This window comes from Tachysurus fulvidraco, chromosome 8 (assembly GCF_022655615.1).
Source record: "Tachysurus fulvidraco isolate hzauxx_2018 chromosome 8, HZAU_PFXX_2.0, whole genome shotgun sequence".
Lineage (NCBI taxonomy): Eukaryota > Metazoa > Chordata > Actinopteri > Siluriformes > Bagridae > Tachysurus > Tachysurus fulvidraco.
Window position 1 is genome coordinate 17370017 of NC_062525.1, and position 22808 is coordinate 17392824.

The window sequence follows — 22808 nt, forward strand, 5'->3', positions numbered from 1 at the left end:
TATATATAACCAGACGGCACTGTATCATTTGAGAACAACAGAAGCATAAGGTTTATACAAACATATGTGTACACACACAAAGACACACACAAACACTTACCTCTATTCCTCCTTGTAGCAGCTCCACCTGATCACATTCCGCCTCCAGCGCCATGGCAACGGAAGCAAAGGGACGACTTGCCATTTGTTGCCTTTCCCTCATCAATTGCTGGAAGTGTTAGGTAGAGTGAAGTAGAGAGATGGGGAGATGGGCAGAGAAGAGAGAGACTATGATTAATGACGTCCCCACAGAAGTAAGAATTTCTGAAATTGCTTTTAGGCATCTTGCATCATTCTCTAAAACAGATCTAAAGGCTTATTCAAAATGATCTTGGACATTTGACCTGGCTGTGATCTTGACCTTGTCTGGATCGATTCCAAAACTGAATCGGTTCATGTGCTGCTTACGGTAATGAGTAATTCCAGAGAAATACGACAAACGTCCGACTGCTCGATCGTAAGATATCGCACTTATGGGGATCTCGGGTAAGCAGATAGAATATAGAAGCTAGCTATATTTTTAATGATTTCATTTTAAATCTTGGCTTACTGCAAACATCCCACGGAGTATGAAGGCTGATTAACCTCTGCTGCAGTAAAAAATAAAGGGAGTACCGATGACCAAAAAACGTGTTAGCAGTGTGTGATCCTCACACAGAGAATGCCAGGCTTTGATCAAGGAGCTGGAAAGTTATAGGCTGTAGTGAACTGGAGAAAAGCCAATCCATTCAGTTTATAATCAGTTACCAGCTGTCACAATGTCCGCAGTGTTCCTGTGCCTCGATCGGAGCGGAATCTTTAAATGCAAATTTCTCCCTTTTCGCTTCTGGATGTAAGCAGACTTTAAAAATGCGAGTACATCTAACACTTGTAGTTTAGCTTTTTTCAGTTCAGGTTTATATTAGTAGAAATTGTACAAATTTCACAGTGTGAAGGATTTTCCCAGGCCTCCACACACACACACACACACACACACACACACACACACACACACACACACACACACACACACACACACACACACATCAAAGTAACACCTCATGGTTTGAAGCAATGAGCAGCGCACTGAGCTGGATGGATGGATGGATGGATGGATGTCACAAGAGAAGATTGAAAAATAAGAGAGACGGTGAGACAGAAAGACAAACACAGGACACAACAGACAATAGCATGTGACTGTTTACTGTTCAAAATTATAATAAGAATATTAAATAAATTGTAATTGAAGAAGAAATTAAAGAAGAAGAAGAAGAAGAAGACGACGACGAATAAGACGAATAAGAAGAACTGTTGGTTCGACTGTATGCAGGAGACAGGAAATTTCACTTGCCATAACACTCATGACGAGTAATCAGGATCAGACTGATGCCATGGCCATCTGTATTTCTATGCTGACGTCTAATTGATGTGTCCTGGTGAGTTTCTCCATGTGACTCACTCACTAGAGTCGCACCAGCACAGGACTTCATATGAAATTCACTACTGTGAGGAAACATGTAGCTTTTGCCAATCTATATATAAAGAATTATAAAGAAGCACCAAAGAAATCCATATGATTTTATAAGCCATGTATAAGCCATGTATAAGCCATGTATAAGCCATGTCAGTGCTACAGACTAACAGTAATAACCATCTCTAATGGGCAAATCACAAAAATCTCATTTCACTGTACTGAGAGAAGGAAAAAAGGAAATGGGAGAGAAAGAGGGAGAGGAGTAGAAGAGGTAGAGAAAGAGGGAGAGGAGTGGAAGTGGAAGAGGGAGAGGAAGAGGGAGAGGAGTGGAAGAGGGAGTGGAAGAGGTAGAGCAGTGGAAGAGGGAGCGGAAGAGGAAGAGGGAGAGGAAGAGGGAGAGGGAAAAGAAGAGGGAAAAGAAAAGAACAGTTGTTTACTCACAACTCAACATGAATGTCTAAAAGGCAGTCAATAAAGTTATGTTTTTAAAAAAAAAGGCAATTTTGCAGAAACTACTGGGTAAATTCAGCAAGGGGTAATTGTAAAGCTCTAAAAGGTGTAAACTTTCTGAGCTGAAACTACTTTACCGACCTGGCAGTGGGGGTTTGATCGTGTAATGTATGACCGCTGGAATGTGGATAAATCTACAGTGCTGTGCTATTTGTCTTAGTAAGTGGAAATGATAGATTATGTCTTTGATCGTGTCTTAAGATCCCATTCTATTCATGTATTTCTCTCTCTATTTATTTATTTTTAAAGAGAAACATAGGTCAGTCTTCATATAGCATGTCTCTGCAACAATTCCCAGAAATCATTTGTTTTATTTTCAGTAATGCATGTAAAATAATCATTGATGACAATAATATTAATATGAAAATTCTGTACATAAAACAGCCTCCTGTTCCTGTCCGTCTCTTACACAATGACACAGAGGCTTAGTGGTCAGCACGGTTTGCTCATGCCTCCAGAGTTTGGTTTCTTCTGGATACTTCAGTTTCCTCACCCAGTAACAAGACGTGCGATGTCGACCAATTCCTCAACAGAATATTTTATATTGTGATTGGTCCCTGACATGCAGCAAGAGTGTCCCCAGTATAATCTCCAGGTGCCCTGCAAACCTGTATAGGATGGGTGGAGCAATAATCTTGAAATCTCTATATTACACTCGCAAGTTAAAAGTCATCAGGTCCTCTGTTATTTGCACATTTACTACAGAGGTGACGAATTACGATTCATTAAAAAAAGCTGAAGAGTTTTCCTTTAAGATGAACTGCAGCTCTTTGCAGCTGAGAAGACATTAATAATCAAGCTAAATCTAAGCAAAGAGTGAGCAATTAAACTGCAGGTAGGAGGTGATGTCCTTCACTTGCACATTTGTCAAAATACACAGCTTTAAGTAAAAACTTCTCTCTCTCTCTCTCTCTCTCTCTCTCTCTCTCTCGCTCTCTCTCTGTGTGTGTGTGTGTGTCTCTATCTCCTTTAACTGCAAATCTCTAAATAATAAACACAAAACACTTACAGTATTTTCCACACCATAAGGTGCACCGTATTATAAGGCGCAGTCTCAATTACGGGCTCTATTCCTGTACTTAACCCATACATAAGGCGCACCGTATTATAAGGCGCATGCTAAAACATACGGTCCACAAAAAAGGTAACGGAAGCAAAACAGTGAGTTTAGTTGAACTTTATTCTACTATTTAACAACACACACACACATTATTTTTTAATCAATCTTCTCCCACAAATCCATCAAAGTCCTCATCTACTGTGTTTTCTTAACTTGGCGCAGTACATTTTCTTGCTTCCTCCACTCCCGAACCATAGATTTATTGATGTTGAATTCTTTCAGCTGCTCTATTCCCATTTACAACCGTGTAACTGATAGTCTGTAGTTTGAATTGTGCCTCGTAAGCATCTGATTTTTATTGGCGGATTGCAAACCAACATAAGGTGCATTTACCGCCACCTACTGGACTGGAGTGTGGAGCGCATAATGGTTAGGAAGAAACAAATATTGTTCTGCAACATACCGGTAGTATACTGTACCTACCGGAGGCGTAGCGGAGGTAAGCGTACGTACTGTACGTATTACGTAATGTTCTCTAATTGGTTTATCACTGCCAGCGTACGTAGTGTATGTATTACGTCCCTGTATCAGCGGGAAAGGGTCCGACAGTCAATCAAGCGGAGCGCTTACCAAAGTCACACAACAACATTTTTACAGATTTTTGTAACTCGGTGCACACATAAGGCGCACCGGATTATTAGGCGCACGGCCGATTTTTGAGAAAATTTAAAGTCTTTTAGGTGCGCCTTATAGTGCGGAAAATACTGTACACGTAGGCACAGGGTGCACATAAACAATAAATGCTAAGACTTATAGGAAATATAAGAAGTTATTAGTCTCAGAGATTTTTTATTTTTTTTGGAAGCGCATGTTTCTCTTTCTTTATGACTGACTTGCAGGTGATGCTTCCATCATCTGGTTAATCGATAGTGTAGAACAGCAAAGTACGGCATCATTGTTGCTCAGAGCCGATCGATATCTTAACACAGGCCGTATTTGGGTGCCAAGGACGAGGCTGATTGCTATTGGATTTGTGATGAAGAGGGGTGTGCCGCAGTAAGCACTAATTGTTTCACAGATTAGCGTGCAAAGCCATCTGTGCTGCAGTCACTCCTCTGCTTTCATATCAATCCCTCCATGCTGTAAACACACGCATAGATGCGCATGCACAGCCAAACACACGCACGCACGCACGCACCCGGCCTTATAAATGCACAAGAGAAAACGAATGAAGCCCACAGATCGCTTTATCACTGTGCACAAAAAAGCAATCATGTCCATTCAGCCTACATGGAGTTCTGCAGACAAAAGGGACGTCACTAACAAAAGCTTTTACTGGCTGCTTAATAAGAAATTAAATACTAGCTGTTGGGGAGCATTTAGCAGGGAGGGAATGTGCTTTTTTCAGCATTTTCTATAAAGAAATAGCACAATAATACATTACAGCTCAATGGTGTGCACAAAGCAGTTGACTGTAACAGCAATTTGCTTGGAGACTAATATGTTAAATGGCCTGGTCCTTGCTGTGAAGTACGGAGCATTGCAGGCAGAAATCAGTGCCAGCTCGCAGAAAGCCACTGCAATTTATCAGGCCTGCCTGAAGGTATCAATAGCTGAGGCATTAGCATTCAGCAGTATCAATCATACAAACACACATTTTAAGCTGATAGCGATCACGCTACGATCTACAAAGCCTGCTACGCTTAACATGCAGCACGACTCCTTCGGAAAAGGGGGCACGGAATCACGCCATTAGCTGCATTAAAGCAATATGGCAGGCAATTAAACTGGAAGACAGAAGGTTATGTCGCCGATTCCTCGACTGGGAGTGCCATTTGTGTTATGTTACATTTACGAATGTACAAAACGTAAAAATAATCGTCAACCTAAATCACAGTAAAGTGTCCTTCACAACAAGCTGTGAGCGTTTCTCTCACATTTCTCTGTACTCCATCAGTACTTCCGAAACTATTTGTTTTTGATTAAAGTGCGAATTCACTCAGCTCATACTTAACACACGTTTTCCATGAGTCACCATTATAGATTATTATAATAAGAGCATAGAACATTTAACATTTGAGACTCACAATGTTCAAAGTATGAAATCTTTGGGATATTCCATATAGGACGCATACAAGAGGAAGTGGCAACATTGACACATTTAACAGGGAGTCGATTTATTTTAAAGAACCATGTCAAGAAGGAGAAGAGGAAAAAGAAACGGAAAAAGAAGGAGAAGAGGAAGAAGAAGAAGAGGAAGAAGATGAAGAAATCGACAGCTACAAAAACAAAGAACAAAATATGAACAAGAAGATAAAGACAAAAAAAACGGATGATGAAGAAGAAGATGATGAAAAGAATGGAAGAAGAGCTCAAAAACAAATGAAGTAAAATCATGAGAATGGCATAAAAGATGTTCAGTGGGGTTGAGGTCGGGCCTCTCTGGAGCTGACTTTGTGCACAGGGGCATTGGGTCATGCTAGAACAGGTTTGGTCTCAGTGCCAGTGAAGGAAAAAATCTAAGATACAAAGACGTTCTATACGATTGAGAGTGTCCAACATTGAGGCAGCAGTTTAAGGAAGAATCACATATGGGTGTAATTTTTATAGTGTTTTCATCAGGAAGGGGAACTACAGCACATTCAATTTACATTTACGGCAGAGCGATCGAGGGTAAAGGGCCTTGCTCAGGGTCCCAAGAGTGGCAGCTTTGTGGCCTGGGGATTCGAACTCACAACCTTCCGATCACTGAGCTACCACTTTCCCATATACAATACAGTAATAATTAATAACACAGACTTTCTTCGGAGGAAAGACTTTTCTGACGTCCATGTTTAAGTAGCCGAAGTGTGTGTTCCATGCACTATGTAATACATAAACAAAGCTAAATAAAACATATAGCACTCCATAGAGTGAGTAATACTAAGCAGGGTTCCTTTTCTTCATCAAGTACACATGCTCAGGCTGGAAAAGTAGTTCAGAAAATTTTGCTCTGATTTGGACAAACACGTGTGAAAGTGTTTTTTTTTTTTAATCACAAGGGCTAAATGCCACCGCCGTCAGTTAAATAAGCATGTTTCCATCCACAGGTTATCAAACCTACCCACTAATGACTACTGAATCATTTCTGAAACTGCTTTCTCACACAAAGCAGTCTCAGGACCTTCAACTCAAATGAGCTCGGTCTGCTCCACAGTAATTAATTGTCCCTTATCTTTTCTATTAAACACCACTGAAGCACTGCTTGGGCCAATCGTACTGAAAGAAAGCACTCATAATGGAATTAGCAAAGCCATACACACAGCTTCTCCTAGGAGTATGATCAGTTCACTGCAGCGCAGAGTGAGACATGCCTCGGTCGGTAATATGTGAGTGAGAAGAGGACCAGAGGCACTGAGAAGGGTTTATCAATCACAGAGTTGGCCATAAATGACCAGAAACACGGTCTGAACAACGATCCAGCAGCTGTAATGAACAGTTTGCCAGTTTCACCACTGAGATCCTGACCGAGAGGGAAAAAGGGAGAAAATTCAGAGAAAATGTGGAAATGGATAGGGGTACGCCTGGACGATGGTAATACGTCCACCAATGAGCTGCTCAATACTCAAACATGCATGATATTTGATCCAACCTAGGGCCTGATAAGGGCACAAACTTCCTCCCTGTTGTGTTCAGCGATCGATAAAACACAGCTTTGTGCTTATATAGTCTCCTTAATAAAAGGGAGCTAAAGCTGGAATTGAGAGAGTAGAGAGAGAGAGAGAGAGAGAGAGAGAGAGAGAGAGAGAGAGAGAGAGAGAGAGAGAGAGAGAGAGAGAGAGAGGGAGACAGACAGACAGAAAGAGAGAGAGACAGAAAGAGAGACAGACAGACAGAAAGCAAGATAGAGAGAAACAGACAGAAAGAGAGAGAGAGAGAGAGAGAGAGAGAGACAGAGAGAGCAAGATAGAGAGAGAGACAGACAGAGAGCTAGAGAGAGACAGACAGAGAGAGCAAGATAGAGGGAGAGACAGACAGAGAGAGAGACCGAGAGAGCAAGATAGAGAGAGAGACAGACAGAGAGCGAGAGAGAGACAGACAGAGAGAGCAAGATAGAGGGAGAGACAGACAGAGAGAGAGACAGAGAGCGAGACAGAGAGCGAGAGAGAGAGCGAGATGGAGAGAGAGAGAGAGAGAGACAGACAGACAGACACAGAGAGAGACAGAGAGAGCAAGATGGAGAGAGAGAGAGAGACAGACAGAGAGAGGGAGAGACAGAGAGAGAGAAAGACAGAGAGAGAGACAGACAGAGAGCGAGAGAGAGAGACAGACAGAGAGAGCAAGATGGAGAGAGAGAGACAGACAGACAGAGAGAGAGAGAGACAGAGAGAGCAAGATTGAGAGAGACAGACAGACAGACAGACAGAGAGAGAGAGAAAGACACAGAGACGGCCAGAAACAGAGAGAGAGACACAGAGAGAGAGCCCTGGGAGAGCAGTATGGCATGCACTCATTTGTGCTAATAGACACTCTCTCAGAAACAGCCTGCCTTTGTTGACAGCCAAAAAGCACCATCTGCAATTTATCCATCTCTCTACATCACCTGCGATTACTCATCAGGCCCGCTGCCTTTAGCATTTCAACTCTCCATAACAATCCGTCAGACAAAGTTGGGCCGTCACTGATAAATCGGCGGATACATCCCTGACCCTTACATCTCACAATCCAAGTGCCTTGCTAAAATATGCAGAATGCTCATGTCTAAACCTGAAGTAATGCCTACTCTTTTCATTTCTCCGTCCTGCTTTTGCCTCAAACACACAGCACCGTGAAAGGTTACAATGGCAACTTAATCATCATCACATACACCAAAAGGTAAACACTCAGATAAACAAAAACAGTGCGGTTCAGACCAGGGTAGAGGTCAGGTCACTTCAGAGCTGTTATTCATTTGCTGAATCACATTTAAAACCTTCCTCGAGGGGAACAGTGCGAAGACTTCACCGATGTGAAATTGAGATTGATCGCGCATCGATTGTTCTGTGGGCCTCATGTTAAGCCCACAAAACGGGGCCCATGGAATTAGAAGTTTGCTGTCAGAGATTTGACAAGAACTATAAATCCAGGAGATTGCAAGGTGACAGATAGTAAAAAGTTTATATAGACACTCTGCCCTTTCCAAAAGTGACAAGCAGCAAAGGTTTTTCACAAGCCACCAAAATATGAACAGTAATGAAATGGTCTGATTAAAGCGAGCATGCTACACTTTATTGGAATGAATGAATCCTCTTGTAGAACGATACAGGAGCAAAAATGTTTGCTGTCAACAAAAGTAATCAGCTAACAAAACAAGAATAATGTCCAATGTAAAGAAAGTTTTTAAACAGCACATAATTGTGTCTGTGCTTTTCTGAAACTCAATAAGCAGCTATAAAAAAATAAATAAATAAAAAGACAACCCAGAATGTTCGTTGCCACAATCTACGAAGACCAAACAAAAAAAAAAAATTGGCCACAAATTATAACAGATGCTTCATTTACAAATTATCGACTGCTGGATCAAAGCAGTGAAATAGCAATCTCTGGCTGAGATACACTTGCAGCTTGCTTTCATTAGCATCATAAAATGTCTATTAAAAGACAATATGGCATTAACATTAGTTTCACGCGAGTTCATTCATTCATCTTCAGTATGGGCTTCACTGAGGTTAGGGTCATGGTGGACCGTGAGTTTTCCGAGAACACCTGGAAGGAGGTGGAGATACACCTTGGTCTTTAATGATCTTTATCAGATAAATCAGCTCACTCTGTCCGACTAACGTATGGGAGGCAACTAAAGAACCCCAGAGAACCACCACCTCCTTCCCACAGACTCGGTGCATCAAACTGGTGACCCCTGGAGCTTTGGGACAACATTTTAGGTACAAAGTATTTTGCAACACAAAAACTGTGAAATTGCACAGATGATGTTATTTACATCCAATCTCTAAGTGCTGGCTTAAGCCCTATTCGGACTGGATTAGTTTTACATGGGTGTAAAGTAATTATTACTAGAGCTTCTCTGTGATTTTAGTCCTGTCCGAATGTGCCATCTCGGTAAACATTACAGACAATGTCAGTAAAGATTACGGCGACTTTTACATTCTGTAAAAAGGTCCGGAAAAATTACCTCAGGTAATACTAATCCCGTCCGAATAGACCCGTTGTAAATATGTACGGTAAAATTCCATCATTTCCTGTTTAAAAGTAGTTTTTGGCGCGTTTTTCAAGCAAGGAGGCGCTTGAAGAAGCATTCGGTTGCGTTGTACACGTGATAACAGGAAGCAACGTCATACGCACATGACAAGGAGGTTACTGTGGTGCGTAAAGCGAGTTACCCCTCCCACTTCTGCTAGTTTTACTGAGATGTCTTGTCCCGTGCGAATTGGCCAATTAATATTACAGACGTCCCGAGGTAAAATTGCATTGCTCCACGTCCCAAAGTAGAACTAATTCCCATCCGAATAGGGCATTACTCATGAATTAGAAAGAGCAGAAATCCTGCATCATTACAGTGCTTCAGGAAATTAAGACAAGTTCTGGACACTTGCCTTATAAAGTTTGTCCAACAGCACGGCCTAACGCAAAAGAAAGGCTTTGGACCGAGTTTTAAACTGTTAAGAGTAAAGTAGCCCAAGCAAAAACGAGTCCGCTGAGAACTGATGCACATGGAAAGTCATTGGGACTTGATGAAACTGGAGTGTGAGTGAATTCGAGGATGGAACGAGGCTATATATATTTTTTAACAGGAACAAGATCCTTCAGGCGAAGTCTAACTAAAGTAATCCACTAGAAGTCTGTGTAACTGAAATAAACACACTACAGATCATTTTTTTCCAAAGGAAGATCAAATGCCAATGTTCTAATTAGCTCTTCAGGCAATGAATCGAGCAGATTGATTACAAAATGGGTTCGGGCGGTTATTCACAAAAAAAAAAAAAGGATAGAGAGAGAGAGAAAACAGAAAACTGCTGACTGTCTGTATGGACAGGTCAATCTCATTGGTCCAGAACTGTATTTGATATTGATCCGGTAGTGTTACCACATCAGTGTGTATGCTCTGCATTGATCTGTTACCCCACACCCTGAACAACCCCTGCCATGCAGGAACCTGCCTCAGTTTGTGTGGACCTTTTCATTAAGGAGCTGAGTGAGTCAAGTGCAAGAGCCTTGAAGCAAAGTTTTAAAATGCAGTTAGAGCATTTGTCATAAATGTTCCCTGGTGAGTGAGTGTGTGTGTGCTGAATGAATGGATGAAGTGACTCAGAACACTTGGACTCAGCCATATGTGCGACTCTCATTAGTGCAGGAACATTTTACTGCCTGATCAGACCAGTGAAGTTAAGGCTGCTGCAGAGCCACAGCTTTGCGCCGATAGCTGTCTACATCTTCAATGTGTCCTCCTGGGAATCTCTGAAGATGAAATCTGACCGAGCCGATTTTAAAATAACAGAGCGCTGTGATTAAGACACCGGAAAACATCGCGAGCTTCGATTTACATTGAATGTCTCGAAAAGAAGTCCACAGAGTTCTGTGCATGTCTGAATGTCTCCATTCTGACCGCGGTGTCTCACACGTACAGTACGGACATCTTACCACTACATTTGCACTATACTCATCATACATATTGTTGCCTGATGAAAACATCTTTTACAGATATGTAAACTAAATACGTGTGTGTCTTCGTTCAGTTTTTAACTATTAATAACAATATTTTCAAAAGCAGAGTAAGAATTTCTGCATACAGAGTAATTGCACGTTTACCGTTCACGTGACTCTTGAATGCTAAACGTCTGATTTAGTGACGTCATGACGTTTTCTCACACGTCTGCGTTGTCAAACGCGGCACAGACGACCACACTGATTTTCAACTGCAAGGAGAATGTGTGAGCTTTACTTAACATGGTGAGAGAACACTTTGGTTTTCTTGGCCTGAGGTTTTGCTGATGTCCTTGAGAGTCTCTAATAATGTATAGTCCTATCTTAAAGATAGGCTTTTGCCAAGAAACTTTATTCAACTGCTTCATTTTTCAGAAAAGCATGGCCAGGGAAAAATATAAATAAATAAATAAATAAATAAATAAATAAATAAATAAATAAATAAATAAATAAATAAATAAATAAGGTAATGCAGGCCCTTAATAGCTTTTTCTCCCAACTGTACTGGCACATTGTGTGTGTGTGTGTGTGTGTGTGTGTGTGTGTGTGTGTGTGTGTGTGTGTGTGTGTGTGTGTGTGTGTGTGTGTATTTTTTTAATTGATCCAGGACTAGTGCATTCTTCCTGTAGATAACACCATGAAACTAAATGAAATGCACCTCGGTTGCATCGATACCAAACTAAGTAGATGTTACTGAGGTTTAGCTGATACCGAACCCGAGAACCCGAATTCTAAGCATCACGACGACAGATCAAATCGCTTTTTAAAATGGAATTGAACAATGTGTTTACATAACTTATTTGGTGTGACGTGGTCTTTCATGGTCTGTCAATCAAGTAGGACTGCAATAAAGAAAAGCATGTTTGGCTCCACTGTAGAAAAGTGTACTTTGTTTTTTAACAGCTGTAATGAAAGTATGTTTACCGTCTACGTTGCTTTTATACAGTTCGATGTTTCGGATTCAAACGTTGTAATTTACGTCCTCCAGAAAATGTCACATCATAAAAATAAATAAATAAATAAATAAATAAATAAATAAATAAATAAATAAATAAAAATGTATATAAAAAAGAGACCGTGCAAAATTTGTGTTTTCCAGCAGAAAAGCAATTGCAGCCAGCGACATTAATCAGAAACAAACATTCTGTGATGATTACTTTTTACCAGTCAATAGTCTGCACTATTTTTAGCTCCTGCGTGTATAAATCTCTGCCATGGCTGAGTAGAGCCATGTTGTGACATCCGGTGGACGAGAACCATTACAATATCTCTCAGACACAGTGCTGTGAATCTGATTGAGCTGTGCTACTATAAATATATAAATCCTATACTTAAATATGTACGATAATCAATGCGCTTACGCGGTGCGCACCTACTCACTGACGGTGTGAATGAGCCTTTACTGAATCGTCCGTGTGCTTAAAACATCCCTCACAAGGAAGTGTTTGCCATACATATATCATGTAGTGAAATGTCAGCAGCCCTTCTGGCTGTTCCACAGTCACTCCTCCTGTTCCGAGGTGACATTTAGCACAGACGTCTCTCAACTCGCTTGAAAGGACCACGCTACCATCTGTGCTCACAGCGACGTCCAAACAACCGGCAGCACCCGAGCATAGCTGCGGTCTCACCTCTGGAAGGTCATGTTTACAACAACGCACATTTAAACACTAGCCATTCAGCTTGAGCCATGTTGAGTTTTGTACTTCGGTTAAGGGAAAATTCAACGTGCGGTATTAGGAATGCAAGGTTTTACAGAATGCCAAATAGTATGTCAATACTCGGTTGTAGTCACAATGGCCAATAACTGCTGACATACATTCTCCCAAAAAGAATCCCGTTTATATCATTTTGGTGTCACTACAAAAACTAAACAATACAAAACAAATCACTAGATAGTTTTATATCAGCTTTTACCTTTGTATCGGTTTCGTATCTCACAGAAGATACTGAATAATAATCTTTAACCTGTAGACTACAAATACATTATGGGATTAGGGGTCCTGTGGGAAAATTATTTTACGTCATTGTTTTATTTCCTTTTAGTTCTAGCATATTTTTGGGGATCATGTAGAAGCCAAATCAAGTTACAATTCTAGTTGAATTCAAACTTTACATTAGTCTTGTGGTTCCTGTATCTCATTAATATGAAAGGAAAGGGGCGAGGTAACTCGGGTTATCATTTGTCTCTTTGTGCCATTTGTCCCGTTGTTTAAGTCAAGAAGGAATGCCAAGCATTAGAGGTGAACTCGTTTCTAGGTTAATGAAGGGGTCTGAGAAAAGCACTATTCGAACAGGATTAGTTCTACGTGGGGACGTGGAGCAATGCGATTTTACCTCAGGACGTCTGTAATATTAATTGGCCAATTCGCACGGGACAATCTTAGTAAAACTCGAAGTGGGAGGGGTAACTCAGTAACCTCCTTGTCGTCATGTGCGTATGACGTTGCTTCCTGTTATCACGTGCGCAAACAGACAACATGGCGCCTCCATGTTTGAAAAACGCGCCAAAAACTACTTTTAAACAGGAAATGACGGAATTTTACCATACATATTTACAGCGGGTCTATTCGGACGGGATTAGTATTACCTGAGGTAATTTTTCCGGACCTTTTTACAGAAGGTAAAAGTCGCCGTAATCTTTACTGACATTGTCCGTAATGTTTACCGAGATGGCACATTCGGACGGGACTAAAATCACAGAGAAGCTCTGGTAATACTTACTTTACCCCCACATCCCCACGTAGAACTAATCCCGTCCGAATAGGGCTTAAGACTGTTATGTTAATGGGATTAAGGGTCCTACATCCTTTCATGCTTTGTCACCTGAGTGTTTTGTCTCTATCTGATGGGACTGCCCCCTAAAATATATATTTACAATGTAATACAACTTTAAGTCAGACTTGATGACTGCAGCAGTGCCCGTACCAGTCCGCTCTGACTTGCAGACTCGTTTCACCATGTATCCTACAATAAAGACTACTGCACAAGGATATCCAAGTCTCCTGGTCGTCTCTGGAAAAAGTTTACAACGGCCCTTACATTACATATATACCTAACATTATCTTTATCCTTTTCATAAGGGACCCGGAGATCTTAAGTGCCCTGAAACCAAAATCTGCACGTAAATCTACTGATTCAAACGGAGTGTGAACTGATGATGAAAAAGGACACTGGATTTAGCAGCTGCGCAATCTTCACCGGCTGAACGTTTCACTCCGGAGCTCTGGTCTGTGACGTGCAGTACTATGCTGAGCAGCAAGCGCATCCCATCATAAACAGCGTCATCTCCTGACACCTAAATACACAGTCAGTGTGTCTGGCTTCAAAACATCTGGAGCACAATCTCTGAAACAGCAGATATTCACCCTCGTCCTGTAAGTTGCTGAGAACGTCACTATCTCCTGTCACTTCAGAACTAGACCCAAGGCACAAGCATTTTAAATTTGCCAAAGAGGAAAAGAAGAATAAATACAGCTCTGTCAGTCTGTCCCAGAAAGAATAGATGCTGCCTAAGTTCTGCCAAAAACTGCAACTCTGACCAAAGACTTGCTCAGACCAGTGCCAGTTTATACTGCACTGATGTTTACTTACTAAACGGCAGCTTAGAGCTTCTTCACTAAGCCTGGCATCATGACAGAACAAGAACCTTCCCTGTAGCGAAAGAGAAAGGCTAGAGAAATCCGAATGTCTCACTGACGCTCGCCGATATGTGTCTGTTCCTGTGACCCTTATAAAAGCTTAGAAACTTTTGCTTCTTCTCAGAAATATAGTTCTAGTCTACAGTGAGCTGAACTTGAAAAATAGCTGGGATGTGATCCATTCACTAAGAACGGGATGTTGGTAGCTCAGTGCTAAAAACAGTCCCTCCAGAATCTGGCAATTTTTTTAAATCACAAAATTAATATAATTTTTTTAAAAAAAAAATAAAATCACCGTGAAATCCTGGAGGGACTTTTAAAACATCAAACTTCTGAGCAGAAGGTCATGAGCTCAAATCATCAAGCTGACACGACTGGACCAATGAGCAAGGCCTTTAACCCTTTAAAAGAAGTTCAATGTAAGGGAAAGTTCTCTCTCACTCATTTTCTACCGCTTTATCTGAACTTCTCGGGTCACGGGGAGCCTGTGCCTATCTCAGGCGTCATCGGGCATTAAGGCAGGATACACCCTGGATGGAGTGCCAACCCATCACAGGGCACACACACACTCATTCACTCACACACTCAGGACAATTTTTCCAGAGATGCCAATCAACCTACCATGCATGTCTTTGGACTGGGGAGGAAACCGGAGTACCCGGAGGAAACCCCCGAGGCACGGGGAGAACATGCAAACTCCACACACACAAGGCCGAGGCGGGAATTGAACCCCGACCCTGGAGGTGTGAGGCAAACGTGCTAACCACCAAGTTTGCAAAGCAAAATTTGCAAAGCAAAGCAAAACAAAACAAAAAACACAACCACTTATTTTGGTGGGTTTGTTGTTCAATAAATGCTGGAGCTCAGTCAGTCATTTTGTGCTTACACGACGTATATGACTCATTTTCTTGTTTATTTTGTTATGTTTTTTTTTTTGACTGTTAGTCATTTCAGTGTTAAAAAAACAAACAAACAAAAAAAAAACCCAGGAAATACAAATACAATTCTGCGATCCTGCTTAAAAAAAAATCTGCACTTAGAAGAGCAAAGATAAAGCCGTCTAATGGCACATCATTTTGGCATCATTTTTTCATTCCCATGAAATGTTGCTATAACAAACCGCGCTATTAAAATGTCACTTTCTAAGAAGGTAAAATGAGAATTTGGCCAACAAAGACAACAGCTGCCTCATTTCCAGAAGGTCGATGATTCAGAGCAGCAAAATAATGATTTTTCACAGACAGATAAGAGAGCAACTCAGTGAAAACTGATTACAATATTAGCATAAGAAAAAGAAACACAATGTTGATTCTCTGCCTGTTAAAGGAGGTAAACTAACAGAACTTTTACTGTGACGGCAGGACACAGCAATCGCAATGGAATGCTACTCAGATGTACGGCCTGTTCGTTTCGACAGACAGACTGTTCATCTCTCCACGCTGCAGATTCATTCTGACTGGGATTTAGAGATAAAGCAAAACTCGTCACCACCGAGTGTGTCAGCTCAGTGTCTCCCTCACAAGAACACCTGAGGTGATGAAGACATTACAGTCAGAGTAAAAAGGACAGGCCGGTCCAAACTGCTACTAATAATACCACATTAACAAACTGCAACACTGTCCATCTGAATTTGTTTTTTTAAGTAATCTCGGTTTTTCTCCCCCCATTAAAATTGTTTTAATTCTTATGTAATGCGATTGTAAAACCGGTGTTTATTTGAAACAATTTTTTAAATAAAAAATTAAAATGTAGATCTGTTGCTGTAGATCTGTTGCTGTAAAATTAAAATGTAGATCTTGTCGTCGTCGTCTTACCACAGCAGATCTTCTGCTCCTCATATATATGATTGGCACAGGTTTTACACTGAATGACCTTCCTGATGCAACCCTCCCATTATAAGATAAGATAAGATAAGATCAGATAAGATAAGATAAACCATTATTTGTCCCACAATGAAGAAATTTCACTGTTACAGTAGCCAAGAGTAATAAAATGCAAATATATAAAAAGAATAGAGACATTATACAGTATATACAAAACAAAATGTATAAAAATAAGATATCCAGGCTTTAGAGAGTTAAAGCATTAACCCCTGAGAGTTAACCCCTCAGTGGCAGTGTTAGTGTTCTGGCCAGGAATCAAACCCAGGCCACAGTGTGTGTGTGTGTGTGTGTGTGTGTGTGTGTGTGTGTGTGTGTGTGTGTGTGTGTGTGTGTGTGTGGGATCTAGCCCTGGACCACCAGGGATGTGAAAATGTAAATCTACAGCAAACAATGGTTCTTTTAAACAAAGCATATTTACATAAACTATATATTTAAAAAAAAAAAAACTGTTTGCACACATCGACAGAGCTGTGAATATTTTGCACTTGCACTTGACAGATGAAATGGGCACAATGTTTTTCACACTATGAAACATCAATAATGTCTTTGCCCCGTTATTCTCCTGCTCATACGGTACAGCGCTAGAAAATGGTTTAGCTAATGCTGGGCTTGACTCGAGATGTCAAACTGTAATTCTCAACCTCCAGCCAATCAAGCCCCAAGAAAAAAATTCTTACTCATGGAAATTCCTACAGTACTTGTCAGTTTGCGGTAATCATCTCCGAGCTCCCTCTCTCTCAGCATGGCTGCGTACAGCAATAATCATCAGGATCGAACAGCAGCTAGAAGTGCGTCATTGCTTTTGCTCAAATAAAATACAGACTTGCACGCAATTTTTACCTAAAACACTTACTATACTCATCATAATCGGTTGTCTGACTTGATACAAACAAAAGACAAAAATCTAAGGGGGTTTTTTTACACCTGGGCACTTCATGCGTTTTCTGTGATCCGATAGCTATCCGATGGTAAAAAAGACCAGGTGTAAATGCCCTCCGAGACGGTTTCGAGACAGATATAAATCCGATCGCTCAACCCACTTCAGGAGGTGGTCTGGATTGCATCTCAGATGAAACTGGACAGGTGTAAATGCATGTGGTTGTTCAAGCCACATACGTCAGCGCTATACTCCTCCCAAAGGGAAGTACGTCACTCGCAGGTGATCGCTCACCCAGGTGTTTCGTTGGGTCTTAAAATGCACTGCTGCTGCCAGCGAAAATGCAGCAAACAGTAAATGCTGTTTTTGTAGCATAACCGTCATAACGAGTTCTTTAGTCTTCTTTTTGATTGCATTCTGAAAACGGCATACACCAAAGCGTGTTCCATCTCAATTACCCCAGGACATGAGGTAAGATATATTTGCATTTTGGCAGTGGTGGCTCAACTCGTTAAAGGCTCTGGGTTGCTGATCGGAGGATCGGGGTTCCTGAAATGGTCTTCCAACAGTCTTGAAGGAGTTCCCAGAGATGCTTAGCACTTGTTGGCCCTTTTGCCTTCACTCTGCGGTCCAGCTCACCCCAAACCATCTCGATTGGGTTCAGGTCCGGTGACTGTGGAGGCCAGGTCATCTGGCGCAGCACCCCATCACTCTCCTCATGGTCAAATAGCTTAATAAAGGCTTCTATGCCCCTGTACTATTCAATTCTATTCAATTCTATTCTATTCTAATGTAAATGGAACAGTTTTAACAAATGGGATAGCTACTGGATCAGAGAAAACACATGAAGTGACCAGGTGTAAAAAGGTTCTTGGTCTGTGGAATGTGGCGAGGTGAAAACACCATGTGACGCCATTCTGCACATTTTACTTTTCTCTGCTATGTGCTCGTACTTCTGCCTGTTTATCTTTGCGGGGTTTTGCTGCCAAGGTGTGCGGTGTTTCTGAGCGAGTGCCGCCGGCTGTAGGAAGCGGTTATCGATTCATTTAAAAAGTAAAAACCACAAATCTAGATTTGACCCTTTTGAAAATAGCATCATGTGGATAAAAAAAAAAAAAAAAAAAAAAAGCATTCATATACTAAACATAAATCTGTCTGATGCGCCGAAGTGGAGAGTACGTCTTTCTGTTCGAATCAATCCGGTTAATGAACGTGTTGTTTCATAAACACACACAATATAACGAGATAAAACACACAGCAGAGAGCAGAACAAATGCAGCGCTACTGACGCACCACAAAAAGCGTGCTTTAATTAACGTAATCAGATAAATAAGCCTGTTCTGCTCCTTGTACACGCAAACTGGAGCAGAAGGAAAGATGGATGGAATACTGCATACATGCTCAGATTACAAGAGAGACAAAAGCTGGTGTGTATAATATCCTGTTCTTTTAACTCGGGACCAAACGGAACGCACACTTGTGTTTAGCAAAACAAAGGGAAGGAAAAACAATATATAACTGCAAATGTTTTGGGGAGTTCACATTCAATCTGATCTCTCAAATAGTTTTCATTTCTTTATTTGTCAATTCTGTAGAAAATAAATGCGCGTGTTTTTTTTTTCCTTCTAAATCCTTCTGCATAATTTACTGTTTATTAAACTGTTTGCAGGTCTTGAGAATGAAATAATAAACCTGTGGACTTTTTACATCGCTTAAAAATAAACTAGTCTAAATTTTTAGAGGAATTCCTGCCTCAAAATAAAATAAAATAAAATAAAATAAACAAACAAACATTTGCACTACCTTCAGTTATAATACCTGTAACTATTCTGGATTTCTGCAGAATATAAACCAGAAAAGAAAAACATTTTTTTTACATAAAAAAAAACCTACTTTATTTTTTACTTTACTCTAAAATGTGTCGGTCAGTATAAATAGACTGAGCAGGAAACTGTGTGAGATTAATTAAAGCCACCTTGATGAGAGGTTATGGCTGGATTTGCAGTAATGTAACTGCTAACCGCAACAGATTGACAATAATAAGTCACTTCCTGTGTTTATAGGCAAGATGTCCTCTGAATAAATCCGCAGTCGGGCCCCCGAGTGTCGATCTTCATTGTTTGGACCGTTTGAACTCGCGAGACTGAACCATTATCTGCAGAACCTTTGCCTAACAGAATTTGGGAACACTTGCCTCGCGCATCTTTTATTTTGTCAGGCAGCAGCTGAGACAAATGAGGCACAATTGAGGGCCAAGAGGAGACGGCAGAAAGTCGCCATGGCCAAGCATTAACCACACGCTAAAGAACAAAGCCATAAATAACTGCTGGTTAGCGGCAGAGAGAAAAACAGAAACGTGTGATAATGGATCTGCACTGAAACACTACTGCAATTTGCAAAGGCCGGATGACTGGCACGACCTTGACGAGTGATTCATGGGGAAAAAATGAAAACCGACGGCACTTCGTTCTGACTCTTTCTTGATCAAAACTTTGACAAACACAGAAAGAAAATAAGTCTTTGAAAAGCTGAAGGAGAGACACACTGTGGGGTAAAAAAGCCTGCTTCCGATCGTTTCAAATTAAAAGATAAATTTTTTCTCTTTTTTTTTTTTTTGAGGATGCTGGGGGGCAGAAACAAACAGATGATCTGAAGAGGGGAAGTGGAGTGTTAAAAGCGAGTGGAATGCTAATAGCTGAAGCCCATCTGCCCACATTAGGCCTTATTGGCTTTAATTCTTTAGATGAATATGGTTCTGGATCATTGCAGTCATCAGTCATGTTTATCTTTACATGTCAATTAGCAAAAGAGCAAAACAGATCGACGTCCCTGATTACCGACGCCAGCGCCAGCCTATAAAACGGAGGAGGCTCTACGGGCTATGATAGTAATTAGCAAATCAAAGATCACGACATTGACTACTGCAAAGGTAACACGCATCATCTGAGCTTCATCCCGCAATGGTTTGCCTTTGATCGCCTCTTAAAGAAAGGCGACTTTATCGCGAAAATACAGCCGGATGAAAATCTGCGAAAGCGAGCGAATGCTACATGTGTGTCGCCGTCCCTCTCGCCAGACGTCTCTGCTTTAGATGTGTACTGTCAACGCTAATTGGTTTGCCAGAACCTCTAATTAGGATGATGAGCGTTGCGTACTTCAGGGCAAAGCACCGTGATATTGCTGACATTGTTGTTTTAATTGTATACACAGGCTTTACGATGAATGACTTTATGACAACTTTGGGGGAATGCATTTGACATGATGGGATGTTTTTCTCCACCAGACTTCGTGACAGTATCGACGTACGTGATGCGAATGAAAAGGAGGCAGGAAAAATAGAATCCTGTAGAACGTACCTCTCTCCGTCTCGAGGCCCAGCAGGTCTGTTTGATCTTCCACACCACTGCAGCCACCAGCAACAGCGAGAGAAAACAGCTAAAGGGAAAAAAAAACCAGACAGACAACATCGATATTAGATAAATGTAGCGGATGGTTCTGGCACACAGCGTTGCCCGTAATAAAACAATACCCCTTTAAACAGCACTCTCAATCAAGATGCTACTTCGTTTCTCCTGTGAAGAAAAAAAAAAAAAAAGAGCAAACCCTGCCTTAACAATCGAGTCTCTACGTCGGATGCTCCGCCCACATACGGTGAAAAATTTGGACACTTTTACCTAAAACAAGCGTCACAATGTTTGTCGTGGAACTCCGTTTTGAAAAGTTGTATTGAGAATTTGGTGTGAAGCGCTTAATAGTGAGTAAACAAGATCCTTTCACATGCTTGTCTATTTGGCTGTGGCCATTTTCAATGTCAGCTGCGCTTATTGATAAACGCAGCAATGCTAGAAGTTAGTGCTACAAATAATAAAATAATGACTGCAAATTGTCATTTTATTTCAATATAACGGTCATTAAATTTCAGGAACGTGTGTGTGTGTGTGTATGTGTGTGTGTGAGAGAGAGAGAGAGAGAGAGAGAGAGAGAGAAGGTCAGGATTTCACAAATGTTTGTTCATCTTAAATTACTTTAAAGGATTTCTCAGTTTATAAAGGATTTATAAGTCTAGCAGATTAAAGAGAAAAACAAAAGTTTTCCCTTTCTGGATCGAGATATATAATAAACTGAGGTGTAAAAATCCATAACGTGTGGAATTGTGCAACCTATTTAAAAATAAATAAATAAATAAATAAATAAATAAATAAATAAATAAATAAATAAATAAATAAATAAATAAATTTTGTTTCCATCACATTCAAGGCAACTTTGTGGATAAAGTGACTATGTTGTACTCTCTTACCTGGTGGAGCCCCGAACTCAAAGTGCAAGGCAAAGGAACCCTGGTTGGGGTGCCAACCAATCACAAAGTGCTAAATTCATCCTATAATGCAGGATTATTGACAGGGGGGAGGAAACCGGCGTACCCACAGGAAACCAAAAAAAAAAAAAAAACACGTGGCAGACATGCCAACTCTGTCTAGACACGATGGAGGCAGGAATCCAACCCCAACCCCAGACACATGGTGCAAATCTGCTTACCAAAAATCTACCGGGAGTTAAAATGAGAACCGATAAACGAACTGAAACAGTAGCTAATAAATCACAGGATAAACAGAGCCACAGAAGATGTTTATACTTCAGAATGTTCTCTCAACATAAAACTATGCAAAGAAACGGTAAAAAGTCTCGTCACTGTTTCAAATTCATCATGGCATGAAATGTCCCAGCCATAAACTTGTACTACAAAAGTCTCCTAAACCTCCGAGACTTTGTAGGTAACCCCAGACCATGTAGAGCATCCTGAAGGTCTCAGTCGACCGTTAAGCTAAGTGATGTGACTGGAAAAAAAAAAGCAACTCCTCAAAAGCATACCGACTGTGAAGCTGAGAAACACGGCCAAATTGGTTTTGGGCATCTGTATTTGTGGAGATATGTGAGCATTCATAAACATCTTGGAGTGAAATTAATTCATAGTGTGTACTGTGAGGAGGATAAAATGATGAAATCCCTTTAATGCTTTCAAACGCGCGTCATCTCGGGCTCGTTTGAAGATAATGCCGTACTGGAGACGAAAGGAAGAGAAAGGAAACTTGAATGGCTCAATTAAGTAGCGGTGCGAGAGAAATCCCTCTTTAGATCGGTCCCTTTTTATCCTCTGCTTTTTAGACAGCAAATAGGATTTAATCCCCTTCCACCTGGAATCGGAATTAATAAAAGGAATACGGCAATTAAAAGGTGCTCTCCATTCTTACGGCTGCGGATGTGAGAGAACGGGGCGAGGAGGAGGGATCGTAGACCAGTTTGGAGACTATGAAATGACTGCTAAACAGCAGTAAAAAGGGAAACCCGACCACCTCTGGGGAAACGGGGTGGAAAGTGAGCTAAGTGCAGTTACATGATCATGTATTATTGATCTAGAAACAGCCTGGTGATGTGCAGCCCGGATCACAACATGTCCACAAACATGAGCGGCAACTGATAAAAGGTTAAAAGTGCAATACTCACAGGGTCATGGGGGGAGTCTTTATTTAAATGAGTCTTTTTATATAAAATTGTATTTTTTTTTTCTTAGAAATCACAATACACAACTAGATTTGTAAATCTAGACTTTGATGTTGGCTTTGACGAGGCAAGTATTCGGACCCCGACGCTCTCGTCTGTTCTCGGACCC

At 40.9% G+C, this 22808-nt stretch overlaps 1 protein-coding gene across 2 annotated transcripts in view; it reads right to left on the reverse strand.

Annotated features, from left to right (window-relative positions):
* atrnl1b (attractin-like 1b) overlaps window positions 1-22808 on the reverse strand; it is a 110449-nt gene that overhangs the window by 20703 nt on the left and 66938 nt on the right. For both annotated transcript variants that reach the window (XM_027140657.2, XM_047817239.1), the window contains exons 26-27: window positions 20497-20575; window positions 101-208 (exon numbers count right to left, since the gene is read on the reverse strand). In XM_027140657.2, the coding sequence (XP_026996458.2) occupies window positions 101-208; window positions 20497-20575 (187 nt within the window). The remainder of the gene's footprint in view (window positions 1-100; window positions 209-20496; window positions 20576-22808) is intronic.